The sequence below is a fragment of the Cadophora gregata genome (assembly GCF_030347475.1).
Source record: "Cadophora gregata isolate MNR1 chromosome Unknown scaffold_16, whole genome shotgun sequence".
Taxonomy (NCBI): domain Eukaryota; kingdom Fungi; phylum Ascomycota; class Leotiomycetes; order Helotiales; family Ploettnerulaceae; genus Cadophora; species Cadophora gregata.
Window position 1 is genome coordinate 584,518 of NW_026695939.1, and position 21,020 is coordinate 605,537.

Consider the following 21,020-nt stretch of genomic DNA (forward strand, 5'->3'; position numbering starts at 1 on the left):
GTGGTGTTGGCTTTCGAAGAAGAACGATGGATCCGTAGCGTACCAATTCCCCTTGATTTCTGTTTTGGGCGACCCGCCTTCCCCTTCTCGCTGTATTTGCATTCTAGCTGCAACCTTTCGCATCTTTCACAAGCTCCATGATGACTGTTGGGTCTTCCGCATCGATTCTTGAGAGAGTGACATCGATCACAAGCATTACGTTGAGCCCCTGCGTGTTTTCGCATCTTAACTTATCTTACCACGGCCAAAGCAATTTTCTGTTGGTAGTAAAGTAGGAGGCGGTCGAGATGAGTTTAGTTCTGCTTGAGGTGTTGAGAGGCTTGGAATCTGGCGGTACTGTCCTTGACATACTGACGGGAAGACAAAGCTGGGCGTCTGCCAAGTCAACCCTCCCATCAGCCCAGTGCTTTGATTGTGCCTAAAGGCAACATTGCCATCATCTCCGCCTCTCAGGTCTCTCGCCGTAGCAATGGCGTCTTGGCTCTGCAGTAGGCTCTGAAATCAGAAGTGAGTCTTACAATCTCACAAGGTGGCGAGGGTTTCTTTCCAATCAGAGGGAAGAAAGCGGAGTGAACGGGCAGTGAACCTGAGACTCGTGTGGTGAAAAGTGCTCGAACATTCGCGCCAGGGAAGAAAGGAGAATTTGGGGATGTATGTCGTAGTCTGTGTCCCGTTTGTGTGGCATTCTTGTAGCAGCCTGCATACCCCTCACGTAAACGCCCTTGGCCGCATGGCAGACAAGTTGGACTTCATGTGCTGACGGCTGGGCTTTATGTGTTTCAGCTGAATGAGGAACGACGTACAGAGAGAAGGACATATTCCTTCCGAATTCCATGGGGACACTGTGCTGCTGCCAGGACCCCGCTGGCTAGTGCTGACCCTGAAGGTCCCTGCAGCAACGGCTTGGGCGTGAAAGCAAATGGAGGTATTCCGATAGGCAGTATCTATGTCCGGAGTAGGAAAGTTACGAAGTTACCTAAAGTACCTGCCCATGTATTCCTGGCAGCAGCCACATAAGGTTGTGTCCGCTGTCCCGCTCGATGGGTCGGCTCGTTCAACAAGTTTGTGGGGGTGGGTCTCACGACACTTGGCTGGGTGTGGAACGACGCATTTCATATATAAAGAGTCCAGGATACATTATTGATCGGCCAAAAAGTGACCTTTAGTGTTCCCTATGCATGAATGAATCATACCCTGAGCTGAGCTGAGCTTACCTTGTTTTACAGAGCCTGGTTATGTCAGCCGGTGCCAATGCGAATGCGAGCGAGCCACTACAGTAGCTGGCCGCTCTGTGCAGGCGCATGTGAACTCCGTCGCGAGGCCACATTGTCAAGCCCATCCCCCTCTTCACCGCTGAAGCATCAGTCCAACCAACAGGCTCCATTCTATCAAAGCTGCGCAAAAGTTTCACTATCAAGAAACTCGTTTCTACCAGCGAGTATTGCTGTCCAATGCAGATTCTTGGGCCTCCGCTGAAGGGCAGAAACTGCCATGTTGGAACCTTTTGTTCCCACCTCTCTGGTTTGAATTCAGCTGCATCTTTTCCCCAGAGGTCCTCACGACGATGCATATGATAGAGGCTAAATGCAATCGTCTGACCTTTATAGACAGCGATTGGAGCATCTTGTTTGGGCCCACCTCCCTTTGGCAGAATGGCATGCTTGTTCGCCACACGAGTGTTGAAAGGAATGGCAGGGTGCAAACGAAGAACTTCGTTAATGAAGTGTTGCAATGAGCGGCAAGACTTTAACTCTGCGAAGCCAATTGATTCTCCCGGTGGAAAAGTCGTGAGCACTGTTTTCCGGAGTTTATCATAGATGTCTGGATGTTGAGCAAGGCGAAGAAGGCACCAACATATAAGAGCTGCCGTTGTGTCCCGGCCGGCGAACAGCACTGCTGTAGCTTGAGCACAGAGCTCTTCGCCATCTCTTGTCTGAGTAGACAACGCGTATAGGAGATTTGTTCTGGTATTCGGTGGCTTAGTCGACTGGTCATTGTTCTCCGCGGTCGCTATCAAAGCACGCTGAACAAACCGGTCGGTGAAGTTATGCAATGTCTTTGCTGCGCGTCTGAACTTGAAGCCATCAGCCAGCCAATACAGACTTTGAAGTCTAAGTCGATATATTGTATAGTCGCTGGCAGTTGCGAAAGCATCGAGGAATATTGCAGACGTAGCCTCTTGTGCTGCCGTGGCATTCTTAGTCCCGCCACGTTCAGCATTTTTTGCACTTATGTAGGCGGCTTGGGACTCCACTGATTCTCCGAACAAGAAAGATGTGGCTGCGTCTGTCGCAGGAGTCAGTACATTTCATCCGTTCTGTGCACAGTCTACTTTTACTTACCAAGAGTGAAGTTGAAAACCGCAGGCTGCAAATTGACATCTGAGGTCCACCCATCATGACCAGCTGCTCCAATAGTCTTCAAGAACAAATCTGAAGCTTTCTCTGTCTCTTCAAGGTCGTTGATATTGCCTCGAACGAATTGTGGTCTGAGCAAGGCTCGCGAGTGTTCCCAAAATGCGCCGTCGCTGGAGAATATTGATTTTCCAAGCACCGGCCAGAACTGGTTGTGACGCATCTTGCCGGTATCAAAGTTGTTGAACTGAGTGGCCAACATAGCTTGCAGGTTCGCTGGCTCAGTAGTAGTAAGAACGCAGCTGCCTTCTACCATGGTCATTTGAAAAGTACTGGCATTCTTGAATTCTCCTCCCAGAATGTCGTCCAGAAAGTCTTCGCCTGACTTCCGCGAGTTGCGGATGCGATTGATGCGATCCAAGCCATAAGGAAAGCTGCCCGAAATGTCGATGGCCCCCTGACATTCGTTCAAACTCTTGAACTTCTCGAAAACTCGACGGTTAGAAATACGCCGTGCCAGCTTGAAGAGTCCCAAGCATGCCAATGCGAAGAACGCATGATAGATGGATAGGTGCTCCATGATTGAGATACACTGCTGTACGGAGTCGCTATTGTACATCCACTTAACGCAGTGGGACTGAGATATATCATTGCTCCAAGTATCGTAAGTCTTATGGAGCCGGTGCTTTTTGTGATTCTACTTACCTAGTCTCCTCCAATTCCGCCGGCCAAGCACCGGTCCAACACAATTTTCTCCGGATACGGTGCGTCTTTGACACCTGCCAACTCTTCAACGGCGAATAACGTACAAAGTGTCCGTGTGCAGAAAAGGGATTCATTTTTGAAGATTTGTGAAGCATAAATTAACATGGGTAAAGGTTCGCCCCCAGAGGAAATACAGGTGCTATGAAACCAAGCTGTCATGTAATGTGAGATTCTTGAACAACTATTGCGCTATGGGAGGAAATCAAAAACTATGCCCTGCTGAAATCCCTATTTCACCTGTCCAAAACAATCGGTGCTTTCTCCTGTCCCTCTGGTACTTCTGAATGCAAATTTTCCCACTCTGCGACTGGAGATTCTACATTTTTCTGCTCATCTCCATCTTTGGGTGCTTTCTCCTGTCCCTCTGATACCTCTAACTGCAAAATTTCCAACTCTGCGACGGGAGGTTCTTCTTTTTTCTGCTCATTTCCATCTTTTGCTGCCAACGAATCAAGCACCTCTTCCACAATTCCTTCCAAGGAAATTCCTCCGAGGATCTTCATGACTGGAACGTCGACTTCAAACTCTTTTAGGCACCAGGCGCGGATTTCAACGCCGACCAGCGAATCGACACCGATATCTATGAGTGGCACTTCGTCAAAGGGGGCATCGGATCCTGAAAGGAAGAGGACAGCCCGGAGTTTATTGATCAACGAATCTATAGTTATCAGTCAGCAGTCTCAAGAAAATTCCATCCGCTTTTCAGCGTACCTTTGAGGATCTTCTCCTCCTCTTCTCGTGAACCCGCTTGAGCAAGTAGCTTCTTGATCGGGATTCGATTTGCGGCTTGCTCGCTTAGCTCAACAAGACTTTCGTCTCCTACTTTCACCAGAAGCCCGAACTTAGGATTATTTGGCCAGGACTTATGATGTGCGTTGTCCTTGCGTACTGGTGCCATGCCGGTAATGATATCGTGACTGCCATTGTGTACCGCTCCCGGGCTGCCGGATACGATGGCCTCTGCAAATAATTGGTGCAAATCAGTCTCCGACATAGGCAGGGTCATGGAACCGGTGAAAAGACGCTCCTTTTGTTCTCTCGTTAGTCTCCCATCGCTCTTCATCTCTCGTTCAACGTAGCCCACGCCGATGACTCGCGAGATATCAATGACAGAGCCAGTCAGACCTTGAGCTCGACGTTGGTTGATGACTGCTTTGATAAAACAATTGGCTGCAGAGTAGTTGGCTTGTCCGGGATTTCCCATAGTAGCCACAATCGATGAAAATCCAATAAACCAGTCCAAAGGCGGCGAGCATGAGTCATCTGAGAAGAGTCGACTGAAGTTGAGGGTGCCCTGGACTTTGGGGACCATAACCTGTTGAAACTCGTCGAGCTTCATCTGAGCAAACATGCGATCGCAAAGAACGAGTGCGCCAAGAGCAACTCCACCTAGCGGTGGCATAGTTTCGGTAATTTGTTTGAACGTATGTTCAACGGAGGCGCGGTCGGCGACATCGTTTTGATAATATTTCACTTTTGCATCATGCTCAGAAAGATGCCAGTCGATCCATGGCGTATCTTCTTTGGGACTTCGACTGCTTAGGACAATGTATCTCGCGCCATGTGCAACCATGAAGTCTGTCAAAGAGCGACCGAGGTCGCCAGAAAGACCTGCAAGCCAATACGTTTTATCGCCACTGAAAAGATCGGGCCGAGAAGTGACGGGCCTGATTTTTACCGGTGCACTCGCATCGGAATCCCAATCCACCAGGAATTTCGCGGAAACACAAAACGGCTCTGTTGAGAGAGTGATATCATGTAAAGACAGGGTCTCAAGAGCAACCCCATCTGGAACACCATTCAGTTGAGACTCGGCAAAATCTGTAATTCTTTGCAAGAGCTCGGTGACAGAGCTTGCAGCTTCTCGTGGTAACTCAGAACCACGTCTCGATACGCAAATATCAGCATCCATAGTTCGACAGGACGATGGAAGAAGTTGCCGAATTCGTTCCTCAAGTCGTCCCGTATCGGCTGCCAGATGGGAGGAATACAGGTATGTGGATAATCCATTCGGGAGATATCTTGCAATAGTTCTCGAGGTGCTTTGGCAATGTAGAGACACCCACTTTCCCCGGTAGTGTTGCATCTTAGCCCGCGAGGTCATAAACACGACGCTTCTGTTCTGAATGGACATTTGTTTGGACAACAGCGAGGCAAGACCAGGATCTGGGTCATACGCTAATAGAGCTTCAGATGCAGGCAGAGCGTCCACGATCTGCTGGTTGACTAAAGCTCCTATAACTAGCGACAAGAATTGACGGTCAACCACGTCCGCAGCAACAGTGCGAGTCCAAGATTTGTGAATGATTAGCCGAGACGAGTTTGTCTCGGATAAACACAGGACCTTCTCTCCGCTGTTTTCGTTCCACCCAAGGCTTACAAATGCATACCCCATAGGTGTCTTCACAGCCTGTAAGAACGAAGTCGTCACTCTAACAGAAACGAATTCATCATTGGGAGAAGGTTTCGTACGTTGGGTCTCTTCGAGTGTATGGCGTCCGCTTTCGAAACGCAAGTCGAGGGATGCGGCGCGAGAGTCTTGACCCTGAAAGACAGGCCGACGGCTTGAATTAAGGCGATCATTTCGCTCCCAGGCTGAACGTACTCGTTGCACTTCCAGTCGTCCGTCACGCAAGCGTAGTTCGGGTTCGATAGTCCACAAGATCTCGACATCCTCATCTCGCTTGCTTAGACTTGCAAGCTTTTTCAAGCGGAGTACCAGTTCGGCAATCGTGTTCAAGTCACTGGCCATGTTCCCAGCCTCGCAGTCCAAAGCTTGTACCAGGCACCCCATGAGCTCGTGGTAGAGACTTCGGAATAAACCTATCGACATACCCGCGTATGGGTTGAGGCTGAATGCATCGCTAGTGACCCAGAGTACCGTTTGTGGTAACTCGAGGAGTCTCTGCAAGTTTTTCCAGCGATGCTCCGTCAGATCCTCAAACATGGAATCGCCGTAATCTTGTAGCGACAAGATGTGTGCGTGCGCAGGAATTTCCGGAAGGGAGTCTATGTTTTCAGCAACAATAACTCTGGCGAAGTGCGGTTCGAGCATTCCCAAGAGCTGTTTACCGATGTCGCTTTTTCCGTACAAAATCACCAAGCAGTCAGCACCAATTTGATCAGTGTCCATCACTAGAGGATTCCGGAGAGTATCGATATGCTCATCGCAAGCCATGGAACAGAAAATTGCACCAGGCAAAGAGACCTTATCTGTCATGGGAGTATGCGTATCCACACCGGAAAAGCCTGTTCGTCTGAGTATAGTGTCCCATTCCTCGATTTAGATCGTAGGAGCGTATTTTCGTCCATCTTCATGGCCTATCCACCATCCAGGAAGACCTCCCATGACCATTGGGATACGCATGACGTTGTTGCCAATGATCTCAAACAAGATCAGATAACCACCAGGTTTCAGTAGGCGTCGAACATTGCGAAGCGTTGCATCAAGCGATTTGGTGGCATGCAAGACATTCGCAGCAACAACGCAGTCATATGCCTGTGATATGAAGCCTTGCTCAACTGGATCACGCTCAATATTCAAGGTCTTGTAGATCATCTTCCCGTGATGAGCATGGAACCGACTTTGTGCGGTCTCGAAAAAGCCACTTGAGATATCTGTGTAAGTGTATGATGCATAAGCATTGCCTACGACATCCAAGACAGCTTGGGTTGCACCGCCAGTTCCAGCACCAACTTCGCAGAAGTTCATGTGTGGATATTTGTTGGTAATTTGAGCAACAAGACCACCAACAGAATCATTTAGAGATTCAAATCCGGCGGCTTCTCTATAGTAACGCCCGAGGTAGTCGTTCTGCGCCATGTATTCCAGAATGTTGACCTCTCCGGACATGACCTCTGGGAGCGGTAGGTGCTCGCCAACAGCACGCGTGATGTTGAAGTCAGCATCGTCACCATAGCTAGTTGAAAGGAGTTAGTAAATCCATTTTGGATGATCTTACACAGTACTTGCCTATCCATCATAGAGGAAATCTCCTCGGCAGTGTCGTTCAACCACTCACAGGCATACGGGTGAGCGCCACTTCGAGCGCAATCCACCACTCGCTCGGTACTCTCTAGCAATGCTTGACGATACCATGGGAGGCTTGCGCGGACACCCGGCTCGACAGATTGAACAAGCTTGCACATGTAGAAGAATGCCGCACGTTCAGCATCGAGTGCTTTCTGCTTCTCCTCGGGTGTTGGTTCACGATCTCCGAGCACAAGCTTGCCATCTGGACTGTTGGGACACCATATGGCCTCTTGAAATAGCGATCTATCTTCTTCCTTCGTCGCCGCGGCAAATGGGACAAAGCTGAGGCCTTCGAATTGCATCATCTTGTTTTCGTATCCAGAAGAGTAAATGTCAATATCACCAGCTATACCGGTGACTATACCGCTCTTTGTCAAATGACAGTCAAAATCCACACTGCTTTCAGTCTGAGCTCGCCAAAGAGACGGGATTAGAGATATTCGACGACAACTTTTCGGCACCATTATTGACGTTATGGGGCCATCACCAGGGGCGCTATATGTTGCAAACATGCCCTGTAAGGCACAGTCTGCTATAGCAGGATGAAACACGAGTTGGGTTGTGTTGCTCTCTGGTTCGGGAATTCGTATAGTCCCGGTGGAAAGCCCAAGCCGACGCGAAAGCTTCGTAATGTTTCTGAATGGCTCCTCGTATGTATAGCCGGCTTCTTCTCGCAAAGAGGAGTAAAAGCGCTCCACGTCGACTTCTGACATGTTGACAGAGTGGATCTCCCTTGGTGGTAGTGGTACTGCAGCTCGTCCTGGCGCATTCGTCTCGAGTGTTAGACGTACGCTGCCGCGACAATTCAAGGTTAGTCCAGCTGAATCCTTGGCTGCAACTGCAGAGTAAACAGAGAATTCTGCCGTGACCTCTTGATTCTCACTCCAGGCTATATGATTCATGTAGATGACGAGCTCTGTGGCTGCAGCTTCGCTGATGACAATGGCTTTGGCAATGTCCAGATCCAGCAACTCCACCAATTGAACAGATGATGACCCAGCAACCTGCATGGCAGATTCCATTGCAAGAGCAATGTAGCCTGTTGCAGGAAATACGGTCTGACCCTGAAGGGCATGCCCACTCAACCAGGCCATCTGTTTCACGTCGAGGACGTTCCGCCACCGCCATTGGTCTGCAGTGCTGTCCGAGGTAAGTCGTCCGAGGAGGTCATGATATGGGAGCTCATGTGAACGCTCATGTTTGTAAGAGCGCGCTTCACACCATAGCCGTCTATCGTGGTTCCAGCAATAACTTGGTAGTTCTGGGATGGGTTGAAAGCAAGATGGGTGTGCACCTCGGACATGCTTCTCAAATGCCAGCAGGTCCACCGCGGCTGACCCTGCTTCGGTCCATAGTGCTCCAAGCATGTCTTTGAAAGCCTCGACGTCATGTTTTCCACGATATAGAGTGCCAGAGTAACCAGGTATAGCACTTCCAAGTGCCTTGATCGTATCAAGTGTCGGGGTTTTCAGTGCTGGATGTGGCCCGACTTCCAGTGCGAAAGTAAACTTGTTTCCAGATGACTCCCATGCTCTAGCAACTGCGCGAGAAAACAAGACCGGTTGGATCATGTTGTCTACCCAATACTCCGCACTTATTGTCGAGCTTGCTCCCATAAGCTCGCCATCTTTGACGCTTGAATACCAGAGGGGAGCTTCTACGGGAGGCTGTAACACTTCCACTCCACACGCGCGGAGAGCTCTCAGGTACGGTAGTTCGCAAGGCTTCATGTGCTGCGAATGATAAGCCGTGTCCACTTTCAATGGTCTGGCAAATTTTTTCTCTTCCTCAAAAACCAGCCTCGCCCTTTCAATGGCTGACGAGTCACCAGAGAGCGTCACACTTTCGGGCGAGTTGTGTGCAGCTACCCGAAGAGTTTCAACAAAATCTTCCAGCTGGCATAGCTCCTGAGCATCTTCAATGGACGTTCCAATTGCAATCATCGCTCCAGGTTCACCAGAAGCACCAGAAGCAAGCTTTGCATAGTGCCCACGGTAGAAACTGATCCGCATAGCGTCGCGCTTGTTTATGAATCCAGCAGCGTAGGCAGCCGCAATTTCTCCCGAAGAATGTCCAACTACAGCCGAGAACTTGACTCTTGCGGCGCGGAGCAAGTCAACAAGCACCAATTGAACAGCGGTGCAAAGTGGCTGAGAAATCTCAGCTTGATTCAACCGAGACGTGTTTGTGGCGAGTAGTTCCTGCATGAGACTCCACGCCGGCCGGTCTTCTTCCGGGAGTGTAGAGAGTGCTAGGTCCAGCTCTTCGATAATGGAGGACGCGATGGGTATTGAGGTGATGAGTTTGGTACCCATAGTTGCCCACTGAGCGCCTTGTCCAGTGAACACACCCAAGATACATGGTTTGTCGGAGAAGCGCGTAGTTGGAATATTGCTTGAACTACCGTCCTTTGGTTCCAGAGTATGTAGGATTTGAGCTTTTAGATCTCGAAGGGAACCAGCCGAAAAAGAAACTCGATTTGGAAATCCCATTTTCTTGGTAACCAGATTATGCGCTAGACTTGCCGAGCAAAGCGTGTCAATGTTTTGCTCGAGATAGGCATCAAAAGCACGTAAATTTGCTTTCAACGACCCCGCTGTTGTGGCCGAGAATACGAAAGGGATGGATGGTACTGATGGAGATAACATGTCCGAGTCGGCTGATTCTGAGGCGGACGATGGAAAGGTAATGCTGTGAGAAGAATCTGTCGTAGAATCCGTTGCATATTCAGTCGTAGATTCAGTCGTGTATTCTGTCGTAGATTCTGTCGTAGAATCGTATGATTCAAGAATTACATGAGCATTAGCACCGCCGAACCCAAAACTGTTAACACTTGCTCTCCTAACGACATCGTTACCATGTTGTGACGGCCAGGGCTGAGCACTTGTAGGAATTCGAAGATGGCTTGTGAAAGGTGCCACGGCTGGGTTTAATTGCTTGAAAAGGAGATTCGGAGGGATCATTTTATGCTTCAAAGCCAAACAAGCTCGTAGCAGTCCGGCCAATCCAGCTGTAGATTCAGTATGACCGATGATGGTTTTGATTGAGCCAACGAAGAGCATGTCGTCGTCAGCGGAAGTCTCTTCGTCGAAAAATGCTTTGCTTAAAGCCTCGGCTTCCTGAGGATCACCCGCCTGGGTACCAGTACCTGATTTATTAGCTTGCGTTCCAGGTGATCATAAGAGAACTTACCATGGGCTTCAAAAAACTGACACCGATCATTCCTGTCTCGGGGGTCAAGACCAGCTTGACGATATACGCGGCGGATAAGATCAGCTTGAGCAGTCGCGCTCGGCATCGTCAGGCCTGCTGTCCTACCATCATGATTGACGCCTACTTCCCGAATGACGCCTTGAATATTATCACCGTCTCGAATTGCGTCACTCAATTTTTTCAGGACCACTGATGCGACGCCTTCACCGCGAGCATAGCCATCTGCATCGGCATCCCACATTCGGCTTTTGCCTGTTGGGGACAGCATGCTAAGATTGCTGGTCGTTATGTATGCTAAGGGAATGAGAGCCAGATTTGCGCCTGCGGCGACAGCAACTTTTGACGTGCCCGTTCGGATCGCTTGCACAGCTTCATATACCGCAACCAGACTGGAAGAGCATGCCGTGTCGAGTGTCTGTACAAAGAATGTTAGATATCAATGTTCAATCTGATATAATCGGAATATACGGTCCAGAACGCATACCATGGATGGACCATGCCAGTCGAAAAAATAAGAAACGCGGCTCGATGCGTTGGAATTTGCCACGCCCGTAGCGTTGTATTTAGGCGAGAAATCAACATCCAAAGCTTGCTGAACTAGGTAGTCGTTATTCATCATACCAACAAAAACGGCAGTATCCGAGCCATGAAGTTGTTCCATGGTACACCCCATAGATTCGATGGCCTCGTATGTGACCTCGAGAAGTAGGCGTTGCTGTGGATCGATAGCAGCAGCCTGGTCCGGCGTAATGGAAAAGAATTGATGGTCGAATTGCGATATATCTTCCGAGAGCATATACGCACGGCGTACGTTGGTCGTGCCATGATGACTGCCAATTTTGTGGTAAAAACGGTCTACGTTGAACCTGTCGGACGGTATCTCTTGAGAGAGATCCTCGGGATTTACCAAAAGCTCCCAGAGCTTGGATGGAGTATCACAACCGCCGGGAAATCGACAACCGATACCCACAATAGCGATAGGCTCACTGCTTTGACCACTCATGGTGTTACGGTGGGATCCAAAATTTTGGAGAGATTTCGTAACAGCTATGTGTGATGGATGGACGATGGGTAACTATTTTGATTTTGCTTTGCAACGAATTCATGCGAAGCTTAAATACTTAAGGGCGAGACTATGGTTATGTCTATCACGATACTACAAATTGTCAAGTAAGCCTATTTTGGTGTTCATAACCTTTCTTTACCAGCATTTGAGGTGGTTATTCTAGTGCTGCAGTTGGCTCTGGTAAGCAGACCAGTGGAAAAGGGGTGAGTTGATTGCCGCCGGCATTATGTTTAAGGTTAAAATCCACCGTTGTATTCCGCCGGTCCAAATCCTCCTGCCGGCGGTCCGATCCGTTAGGGTGGCATGTCGCATGTACAGTACAGTAAAGTAGGTATGCACGGACGCTGCGGCACAGCAGTTACCAACAACAGGCAAACAAACCACTGTTTACCAGGCGGCCTAGGAGCAACGCGCAATCCTCACAACAAACCGCTACTCCCCCTCTAGATCTCTGGACCGACCAGGTATGATGGTTGAAAATAATGATATTGAAGCTGCCTCTGGCAACAAGACGTACTCTCATCTGACCAGCGACGCAGCAGCAATCCTCTCCCGTCAGGTCGATGGCCCAACAACGGTCGTCAAGTACAGAACGCTTTTTCGCTATGCAACGAATTCTGACCTCTTGTTCCTCGCTGTCAGTGGACTCAGTGCTATTGTCGCAGGTGCAAGTTTGCCTTTGATGACAATCATCTATGGCTCCCTTGCCGGTACCGTAAGTTGGTCACCTTGAGGATTCCGAAAGGAAAGCTCATACGTCAAGTACTGAAATAGTGGAAAGTTCCAAGGGTTCTTTCTAGGCACTGTGACGGGCTCATACTTCATTCATGAGATAAATCGATTGACGTTGTATTTCGTCTATCTCGCTATTGGCCAATTCGCTACGATTTACATTGCCACCGTTGGCTTCAACTATGTCGGGGAACACATCGCCGCCAAAGTGCGTGCAAACTATCTTGCAGGTATCTTCCGACAGAATATGGCTTATTTTGATCTTCTCGGAGCTGGGGAAATAGTAGGTTGAACCCTTGATTGCCACGACTTATTTATATGAATCACTAACCCTTCTTTAGACAACTCGAATCACAGCAGATACCAACTTATTCCAAGACGGAATTTCAGGAAAATTAGCATTGTTCCTTCAAGGCATCGCAACTTTTGTCACGGCCTATATCATCTCTTATATTCGCTATTGGAAACTGGCACTGATCCTGACTTCAACCATCGTGGCTATTGTTCTTACGGGAGGAGCACTCGGCCGTTTGTCTATTCGGTGGTCGAAACTTTCCCTCGCGTCGTATGCCACGGGAGGGTCACTTGTCGAAGAGATAATAAGCTCGATCAGAAATACCATTGCAGCCGGTACGCAAGATCGGCTGGTCAAATCGTACGACAAACACTTGGCCGATGCTGAGACTCCAGCGTTCCGAACAAAAGTCACGACAACGGCTACAGTTGGATTCATGATGTGCTACATCTACCTGTCTTACGCACTAGCTTTTTGGCTGGGTAGTAAATATGTTGCAGAAGGAGAATGCTCTCTGAGTGATGTTCTCACGATCTTACTGGCCATCATCATGGGAGCTTTTGCTTTGGGAAATGTGGCGCCAAATATGCAAGCATTCGAGACTGCGATCGCAGCGGCCTCTAAGATTTACTCAACAATCGACCGACCTTCTCCTCTTGACCCGACAGAGACGAAAGGGTCCAAAATCGACTACACCGAGTTCAAAGGCACTGTTGAATTTCGTGAAGTCAAGCTTGTCTATCCCTCGAGGCCACACGTAGTTGCTCTGGACTCGGTGAGCTTCAACGCACGCCCCAACAAAACGACAGCAATCGTAGGGGTATCGGGATCTGGGAAGAGCTCTATAGTAGGACTTCTTGAGCGCTTCTACGAGCCATTGGAAGGTGAAATTCTGCTTGATGGCGTCAAAATTGAGGAGCTTAATCTACAATGGCTTCGCCAGCAAGTGGGCATTGTTTCACAAGAGCCAGTCTTATTCGCCACGACAATCGCACAGAATATTAGGTATGGTCTGGTTGGCACCAAATACGAGCATTTACCGGAAGATGACGAAGAGGTTGTGGCGCTGATCACGAAAGCGGCAAAAACAGCCTATGCCCATGACTTTGTCTGTAACCTTGACCAAGGATATCAAACCAATGTCGGCATCCGCGGTCTTCTTTTGTCAGGAGGTCAGAAACAACGGATAGCTATTGCACGGGCAATCATCGGAGACCCCAAAATACTGGTGCTAGATGAGGCGACTTCAGCATTGGACTCAAAAAGTGAAGGCATAGTTCAAGCTGCGTTAGACGGCGCTTCTCGCGGACGGACTACGATTGTTATTGCACATCGGTTGAGCACTGTCAGAAAAGCCCATAACATTATAGTTGTCTCCCATGGAAAGGTTGCCGAGCAGGGCACTCATAACGACCTCCTCGAAGCAAAGGGAGTTTACCATACCCTTGTTGAGGCCCAGGGGATAGTAGATCACAACACATCGACAAATTCTGATATAGCTTCGGTTCCTCATATCACACGTAGAAGTGGAGTGTTGCGATTGAGTGGGAATTCAAGGGACGAAAAAAGAGATTCACGTACCGAGGAGGCATCTTCCAACAGCGCCACGGGATCAAAAGCACCGCAGTACTCACTCTGGCGTCTAGTCATAACAGTGGCGTCATTCAACATACCCGACTGGCCCTATGGTCTCACTGGCATAGTCTGCGCATTCGTGACAGGCGGTGCAATCCCTGCCCAATCGGTCCTTTTTGCTAAATCCATAGCTTCCCTTGCACTACCCCAGGACGACAACGCAAAGTCTCAGGTCAGCTTCTGGTCGTGGATGTTCTTCCTACTTGCTATCGTCCAGCTCTTCGCGTACTTAGTACAAGCATATGTCGTAGCATGGTGCAGCGAAAAACTGGTCCGCAGAGCCCGAAATGCTTGTTTCCGAGCGATATTAAGACAAGATGCCGCATTTTTTGACAGACTTGAAAATTCACCAGGCGCTTTGACGTCTTTTCTCAGTTCTACAGCCAATGTATGCACTGCCACTGCCCAATCCTGCCAAAGTCAATAATCACTAACCTTCGAGAATAGAACTTGGCCGGAATCTCCGGTTCCACGCTTAGTACGATTCTCTCCGCCATAGTCACTCTTTTTGCCGGATTCATAATTGCATTGGCGATTGGATGGAAGCTGGCTTTAGTCTGCATCTCTACAGTACCAATTGTCCTTGGTTGCGGTTTCTTCCGCGTATGGGTGCTCGCTCGGTTCCAGGCTCTATCAAAGCAATTTTACGAAGAATCTGCGTCCTATGCATGCGAAAACACTTCCGCTATTCGTACTGTGGCATCTTTGACGAGAGAGAATGGAGTTCTTTGCAACTATCGCCAACAGTTGCATGAGCAAGGGATACGCTCCCTTAAATCAGTATTGCGCTCCAGCGCACTCTACGCGGCATCTCAAAGCCTTGGATTTGCGGTCAATGCCCTTGCTTTTTGGTACGGCGGTCAACTCATTGCTCAACACGAGTACTCAATCTTCCAATTCTTCGTTTGTTTTTCCGCTACGGTATTTGGTGCACAGTCTGCCGGAATTATCTTCAGTTTTGCGCCTGATTTAGGGAAGGCCAAACAAGCTGCAACTGATATGAAGACTTTGCTTGATCGCAAGCCGATCATTGACAGCTCTTCGATTGAGGGTCAATCTCTGAAGAGTACGCAAGGTGACGTTGAGTTTCGCAATGTTCATTTTAAGTACCCAGTTCGGTCGCAAATCGCTCTTCGGGGACTTGATATTCATATTAAATCTGGCCAGTACGCAGCACTTGTTGGAGCATCAGGGTCAGGGAAGTCAACAGCAATTTCGCTCCTTGAAAGATTCTACGACCCCACAAGTGGCGCCATCTATCTAGATGGAATCGATGTGACCACGCTCAATGTCACTGCATACCGCCAGCACTTCGCGTTAGTGGCACAAGAGCCCATGTTATATCAAGGGACGATTCGAGACAATATCATGATGGGTACGAAAGAAGAGGAGGCCGTCTCCGACGGGGAACTCATGCAAGCTTGCAAGGATGCAAACATCCTCGAGTTCATTCAGTCACTTCCAGACGGCTTCGACACAGGTAAGCAGCTTCCGTCGCTTAACAAAATGGTAATGGCTAACACTTCACAGATGTTGGAGTCAAGGGATCCATGCTCTCTGGTGGACAGAAACAGAGAGTCTGTATCGCCCGGGCACTCATTCGTGATCCAAAGATACTTCTCCTTGACGAAAGTACCAGTGCGTTGGATTCTGAATCGGAACAAGTCGTCCAGGCTGCGCTTGACGCTGCTGCCAAGGGTCGCACAACCATTGCTGTCGCCCACAGACTTTCTAGCATTCAACGCGCAGACGTAATATTCGTGTTGGACCTAGGGCGTGTGATTGAACAGGGTACTCACAGGGATCTCATGGCAAGAGAAGGACGGTATTACGAGCTTGTTCGTCTACAGAACCTGCTACATACTTAGGGCGACAAGAAAATGTATCATATAGCTATCGAGAGATGCCTCGCCATTCACAATTACTACCTCTTGAGATCAACAGATTCTACAGACCAATTTCTGGCCCGATACCTTCTTTTCTCGCAAGAGATCGAGGCCTTCCAAAGCCGCCTCGAACCCACCTGTCAATACTCGTACTGGATGAGGACGTAGCGTTCCTTCATCCAATAATTTCTGAACTGTCTTGAACCAGTCTATTGTAAATTCTCGTATCTTCGGATTGGCTTCTCTCTCAAACGGAGGACCCCATCCAATTGCCTTGCCAAGTAGAGTCGGACCCAGCACCCAATCAGGCTGGACCGTAAGCCTCGTGTGTAAGGATGGAGCGAATGGTTCCAAGGCCGTATATTTTCCTCCCGCCCGGCCGATAGCTTTGTAGCAGAAACGCATCGTCTCTGGCTCGGAAACACAGTCCAGTACGTATTTGAGAGAATTCTTGGTGTATGTCTTGATGTCCTCAGTTGCCGAAGCTGACCGGTAGTCAAACACAGCTTCTGCTCCGTAGGATTTGGCAAGATCGAAGTTTTTGGGTGAACATGTGGTGATCGGCCTCATACCGGATCTGGAGAACCCTTAGTAACGGCACTATATCATGGCTAAGCTCGAAGTCTTACAGCTTGAGAATTTGCAAAGCGAGTGTGCCGGTAGCAGTACTTCCACCGTATACTAAGACGAACCTTGGTTCCTTCGCTGGCTTCAATGGCGTTCCTGGAATGTCTAGCGATTGATATAGAGCTAGGCCGATGGTTCCTACTCCGCTTCCTAATGAAGCTGCCTCCTCCAAAGTCATACTAGACGGAATCTTCAGCGTCACTACGTCGCTGGCCCCGACCACCTGTGCGAAAGCGCCTACTGTTGGTGTCAAAGCATGCATTCCTTGAACAGCGCCGCAAACACGATCTCCAATAGCAATATCGCCTGCAGTTGTAACGTTCGAGCCAACAGCCAGAACAACGCCAGCAAAGTCCATGCCGGCGACAGCTCCGACGGTACAAAGATTGCCAGTCATTTTGGTATCCACAGGGTTGAGGCCCATAACCGAGTTGGAAACAAGGATCATGTCATCCTCCAATTTTGGAATTGGCACATTGTGGGCGATCTTGAGACCACCATCTTGTGTGCCAACTATTGCCGTTTGGAATTCTGCTTGAAGAGAGCCCATGATAGTCGTTGTTTGAGATTGACAGCTGGATGATAGAAGATTTGTGAAGGAATTGGGTAGATGTTCAGAAATACAATACCCTGTTTACATATCGATGATAGCACGGTAAGCAATATCTCATGGACTACATGCTCATTGCTCGATGTGGCATGCCGATGAAGAATCCGCCGGCCGGCACATCTGCCCGGCGGACTGAGGTGGACCGGCGGGCACAAAGTCCTGCTAGATGCAGGGAACCGGACCTTGAAAGGCAAGTCGAACTCACTGAGCATTCCACTCTAAATGATCTCGGAATCATTTCTTCTAAAGCCAATCTGGAAAGAATTATACAAACTCATTGTTAGGACATTGTTGACCACGAGCAACATGATGACCTATCTCATATTGTCTAGCGTGCTGCTTTGGCTCGCGAATACTGTATTCGTGATGCTACGGACGCTGATAGGTCAAGAGATCCCTCGGTGGCAATGGGTCTTCCTTCAGTATTCGATCGGGGCAGTGTGCTCATACGCTGTCTATCGTTTGCATTTCTACCCGAGATACTTCACTTCTTTCAAGAAGTTACCAACTCCAGCGGTAAGTCATCATTTCATTGCTACATCTAGATCGGAGTTCTGATAACCAATCAAAGACCCGAAACCTATTCACCGGCAACGAAAGAGGTTTTTTCCGGGAGCCGCAGTGGACTGTTGCTCGTAGAATCTCCGAGTCAGTCCCAAACGGGGGCTTGCTGAGATATTACGCGGCATTCAACCAAGAAAGGATCTTAGTGACTAGCCCAAAAGAATTGGCAGAAGTTCTAGTTCAGAAAGTTGATGACTATGATCATCCAGCTTTCATGAAGTTCGCGGCTGAAAGAGTAACTGGTAAGGGCATGCAATTCGCTACCGGAGAGGATCACAAGGTATGTAAAGCTCTCAACAATCGACCAATCGATCAATTTGGTGACGATGCTGCAGACACAGCGCAAGCACTTGATGCCTGCTTTTAGTCCTGTACATATCAAAACATTGATACCCACTTTTTGGGAAGAAACAACAAAGATGATCCACGGTATCGAGGATGAAATCAGACAATCGAACAATCGTGACCATCAGGTTTTCGTCACCGACTGGAGCATCCGGGCAGCACTGGACATAATCGGCTTGGCTGGAATGGGCTACCATTTCAATTCCCTTGGTAATCCAAATGGTGAACACCGGGAACTTACCAAGGTATATCGAAAATTCTTGTCTCGGGCAAATCCTGTATTTCCATGGATTGGCTTGTTGATGAACTACATCCCAATTGATGTCCTCAGACACATACCGGAACCACGCAACATGGCTCTGAATCGTGCCTTCTCAGACGTTCGAGAAAGGGCTGTGAAAATTATTGAAGCTCGTAAAGAGAAGTTGGCACATGAAGAGACTGACAAGAGTACTGCGGGAAAGGATATCATCACTGTTGCACTTCGAAGTGGCATGTTCTCTTCAGAAAACTTGATGCATCATGTCATGACGTCTTTAGTCGTTGGGCATCTTTCGACGGCCATTACATTTGACTGGGTCTGCTTTGAGCTCGGCCAGCGCCCTGGAATGCAAGCTCGGCTACGAGAAGAGATTCGAACCAAGTGGCCTGGAGGCCTGACAACCGTCGATGCGTCTACAATCGATACTCTTCCATATCTCAATGCAGTATGTAGCGAGACCTTGCGCTTCTATCCGCCGCTGCCATTTGCGTTACGTGTTGCCGTCCGCAAAACAACGCTTTTGGGCACAGAGATTCCCAAAGGTACAACAATCGCGTATTGTGCAGACGCTATTAATCACGACAAAGACCAGTGGGGAGAGGATGCTCACCTATTTAATCCTGAGCGATGGATGGGCCAAGGCCGAGCAGGATCTGGCGGATCATTGAGCAACTTTGCCATGCTAACGTTTTCGGCCGGACCAAAAAACTGCATCGGGCAGTGGTGGGAAAGAGCAGAGTTGGCTTGTCTTGTTGTGGCATTTTTTGGTAGATTTGAGGCGGAGCTCGCCAATCGACACACTGCTGGAGTGGTCGAGCGAGCTCCAGCGATGATGTCTAGAGAAGGCGTCTACATACGCCTAAACTCGGTTCCAGGGTGGTAGAAATGGGTAGTAGATACTGTAAGCAAATTCATTAATGAGATACACGTATCAGTTGTTTCAATTTGTTAAGCGTAAAGTGAAGCGGTAATTCAAGGTCGCTGCACAACTTATTGCCCGCCGACTGGGCACCGCCAGCCGGAGCATTGAATTGGGCCGTTCGCTTAAAATACGAGTTGAAAGTAAATAAATCCGCCGGCGCCCGCTTGGCCTACGTACTGGTCCAGTGACCCGCGTGAAACACAGCAGCCTTGAAGCTGTGGTTTTATCTCCTTAGATAGCATTCAACCCAATCTGATCTACACCGTCTACAATGGAGTTAACATGGATGACCATCATGGCCATGATTTGGGCCGCCACCAAATCAGTGCTCACAGGAGGGCGAGTCCATTGTGTTAACTTTAACATGCCCTGACTAATTTCGTTTCAGAAGCCCTTTCGCTGCCAAAACGGTTTTATTTCCAACGAATCGGGAGGGAAAATATGAGATAGTGTCAGAAGGTATACGGCTTGCTTTCACAACTCACGGCGGAGCCTTGGCCAATTTGTGGATGAATGATACACATGGGGTCGAAAGAGATATAGTTCTGGGCTATGAAAACGCAAATTCATACCCAAACTACAAAGGGAATCCATTCTTAAATGGGGTCATAGGTTTGTGTCCCCTACTAATGTTCTGTTACGGTGCTGACCATTGCAAATCAGGACGGTATGCGGGAATAATTAGCGGTGCGAGCTTCGATATTGATGGCGTTCGGTACGAGACCTCCGCCAACGGTAATGAAGGAACATCAACGTTCAACGGCGGTGAACAAGGCTGGGGTCGTCGTACCATGGATATAGCATCCCACTCGTCCAACTCGATCACCTTTGTTATCTTCGATAGAGGCTGGAACGGTTTTCCTGGCACCCCAGGGGCGTGCATCACGCATACTGTCACTCCATATCAATGGAACATCGCCATAGGATTAACACCTGTCAGAGATTCGTCACCTGTCAGTCTGAGCCAGCAAGTATTCTGGAATCTTGACGGCTTTGCAGCGGAGACCAACAACACTGTGGCGCAGCACAGCCTGCAGCTGCCATACTCTGGATTCAGATTTGCAATGGAAGAGGGCAATGTGCCAACCGGAGACATGAAAAGCAACGCCCAAGGCTCTATATTCGATTTTTGGTCAGGTAAGCGGCGGATAAAAGACAATCGGAAAATCGACCCTGCCGAACCTGAGAATGCTCCTGTAACGGGTATTGACGAGACGTTCTTGATCGCACGATCCCAACCATGGCATAAAGATGACCAAGCCATTGCCATTCTGCAATCAGACTATTCGGGTATTAAAGTTGAACTCTACACGGATCAAGAGGCCCTACATGTCCATTCCTGGAGCTCTGTCAACGGTCAGTCGACTAAGACGCTCTTTCGGCTGTAGATATGCTAATCTTTATGCAGACAAAGTCAGTCTAAAGAAGCACCAAGGAGGCTCGATTGCCAAAGACATGGCAGCTGTATCCATGGAGATGCATAATTGGCCAGATGCTATCAACCATCCCGAATGGTTGAGAAGCAAAGAGACCATCTGGGGAACCGATCAGCTGTACACCACATTTTCAACATTTAAATTTTCTCTGGATAGAGAGTAATTGCTGATTTAATTCAATGAATGGCAAGAATGGCGGTTTGTGTAAAGGGTTTTGTTGAAGAAGTTAGCTTGGAAGCAGTGGGAAATGTACTGGTCGTATCAGACTAGAAACG

General features: G+C 48.8%; 7 protein-coding genes across 7 annotated transcripts; 3 read left to right on the top strand and 4 right to left on the bottom strand.

Annotated features, from left to right (window-relative positions):
• Positions 1-1,160: 1,160 nt before the first annotated feature.
• Positions 1,161-2,983, bottom strand: ONS95_005451 (uncharacterized protein). Its single transcript, XM_058498860.1, has 2 exons — positions 2,343-2,983; positions 1,161-2,286 (listed from the first exon to the last, which is right to left on the bottom strand). Exons 1-2 carry the CDS (start codon positions 2,971-2,973, stop codon positions 1,211-1,213), a joined length of 1,707 nt encoding a protein of 568 aa, XP_058351126.1. The 5' UTR covers positions 2,974-2,983; the 3' UTR covers positions 1,161-1,210.
• Positions 2,984-3,352: 369 nt separating this feature from the next.
• On the bottom strand, positions 3,353-6,339 carry ONS95_005452 (uncharacterized protein; the record flags this gene model as incomplete). The annotated part of the gene is made up of 2 exons (XM_058498861.1): positions 3,353-3,777; positions 3,831-6,339. The coding sequence occupies 2 exons, from the start codon at positions 6,337-6,339 to the stop codon at positions 3,353-3,355; spliced, it is 2,934 nt and encodes a 977-aa protein (XP_058351127.1).
• Positions 6,340-6,881: 542 nt separating this feature from the next.
• ONS95_005453 (uncharacterized protein) lies at positions 6,882-11,368 on the bottom strand (the record flags this gene model as incomplete). Its single annotated transcript, XM_058498862.1, has 3 exons — positions 6,882-10,300; positions 10,345-10,780; positions 10,850-11,368. The coding sequence occupies 3 exons, from the start codon at positions 11,366-11,368 to the stop codon at positions 6,882-6,884; spliced, it is 4,374 nt and encodes a 1,457-aa protein (XP_058351128.1).
• A 529-nt stretch (positions 11,369-11,897) lies between these two features.
• Positions 11,898-15,961, top strand: MDR1_2 (GTPase-activating protein; the record flags this gene model as incomplete). The annotated part of the gene is made up of 5 exons (XM_058498863.1): positions 11,898-12,146; positions 12,213-12,446; positions 12,505-14,481; positions 14,541-15,573; positions 15,624-15,961. The coding sequence occupies 5 exons, from the start codon at positions 11,898-11,900 to the stop codon at positions 15,959-15,961; spliced, it is 3,831 nt and encodes a 1,276-aa protein (XP_058351129.1).
• A 69-nt stretch (positions 15,962-16,030) lies between these two features.
• On the bottom strand, positions 16,031-17,156 carry FSL5 (Trans-enoyl reductase fsl5; the record flags this gene model as incomplete). Its single annotated transcript, XM_058498864.1, has 2 exons — positions 16,031-16,556; positions 16,609-17,156. The coding sequence occupies 2 exons, from the start codon at positions 17,154-17,156 to the stop codon at positions 16,031-16,033; spliced, it is 1,074 nt and encodes a 357-aa protein (XP_058351130.1).
• Positions 17,157-17,522: 366 nt separating this feature from the next.
• On the top strand, positions 17,523-19,270 carry ONS95_005456 (uncharacterized protein; the record flags this gene model as incomplete). The annotated part of the gene is made up of 3 exons (XM_058498865.1): positions 17,523-17,732; positions 17,788-18,060; positions 18,116-19,270. The coding sequence occupies 3 exons, from the start codon at positions 17,523-17,525 to the stop codon at positions 19,268-19,270; spliced, it is 1,638 nt and encodes a 545-aa protein (XP_058351131.1).
• A 310-nt stretch (positions 19,271-19,580) lies between these two features.
• ONS95_005457 (uncharacterized protein) lies at positions 19,581-20,908 on the top strand (the record flags this gene model as incomplete). Its single annotated transcript, XM_058498866.1, has 4 exons — positions 19,581-19,648; positions 19,698-19,921; positions 19,973-20,665; positions 20,718-20,908. The coding sequence occupies 4 exons, from the start codon at positions 19,581-19,583 to the stop codon at positions 20,906-20,908; spliced, it is 1,176 nt and encodes a 391-aa protein (XP_058351132.1).
• Positions 20,909-21,020: the final 112 nt, after the last annotated feature.

Coding starts and splice junctions, on each gene's coding strand:
- ONS95_005451 (XM_058498860.1), bottom strand. CDS start 2,973: ATGTACAATAGCGACTCCGTACAGCAGTGTATCTCAATCATGGAGCAC. Junction 2,287..2,342: donor GGTTTTCAACTTCACTCTTG/GTAAGTAAAAGT, acceptor CTCCTGCGACAG/ACGCAGCCACATCTTTCTTG.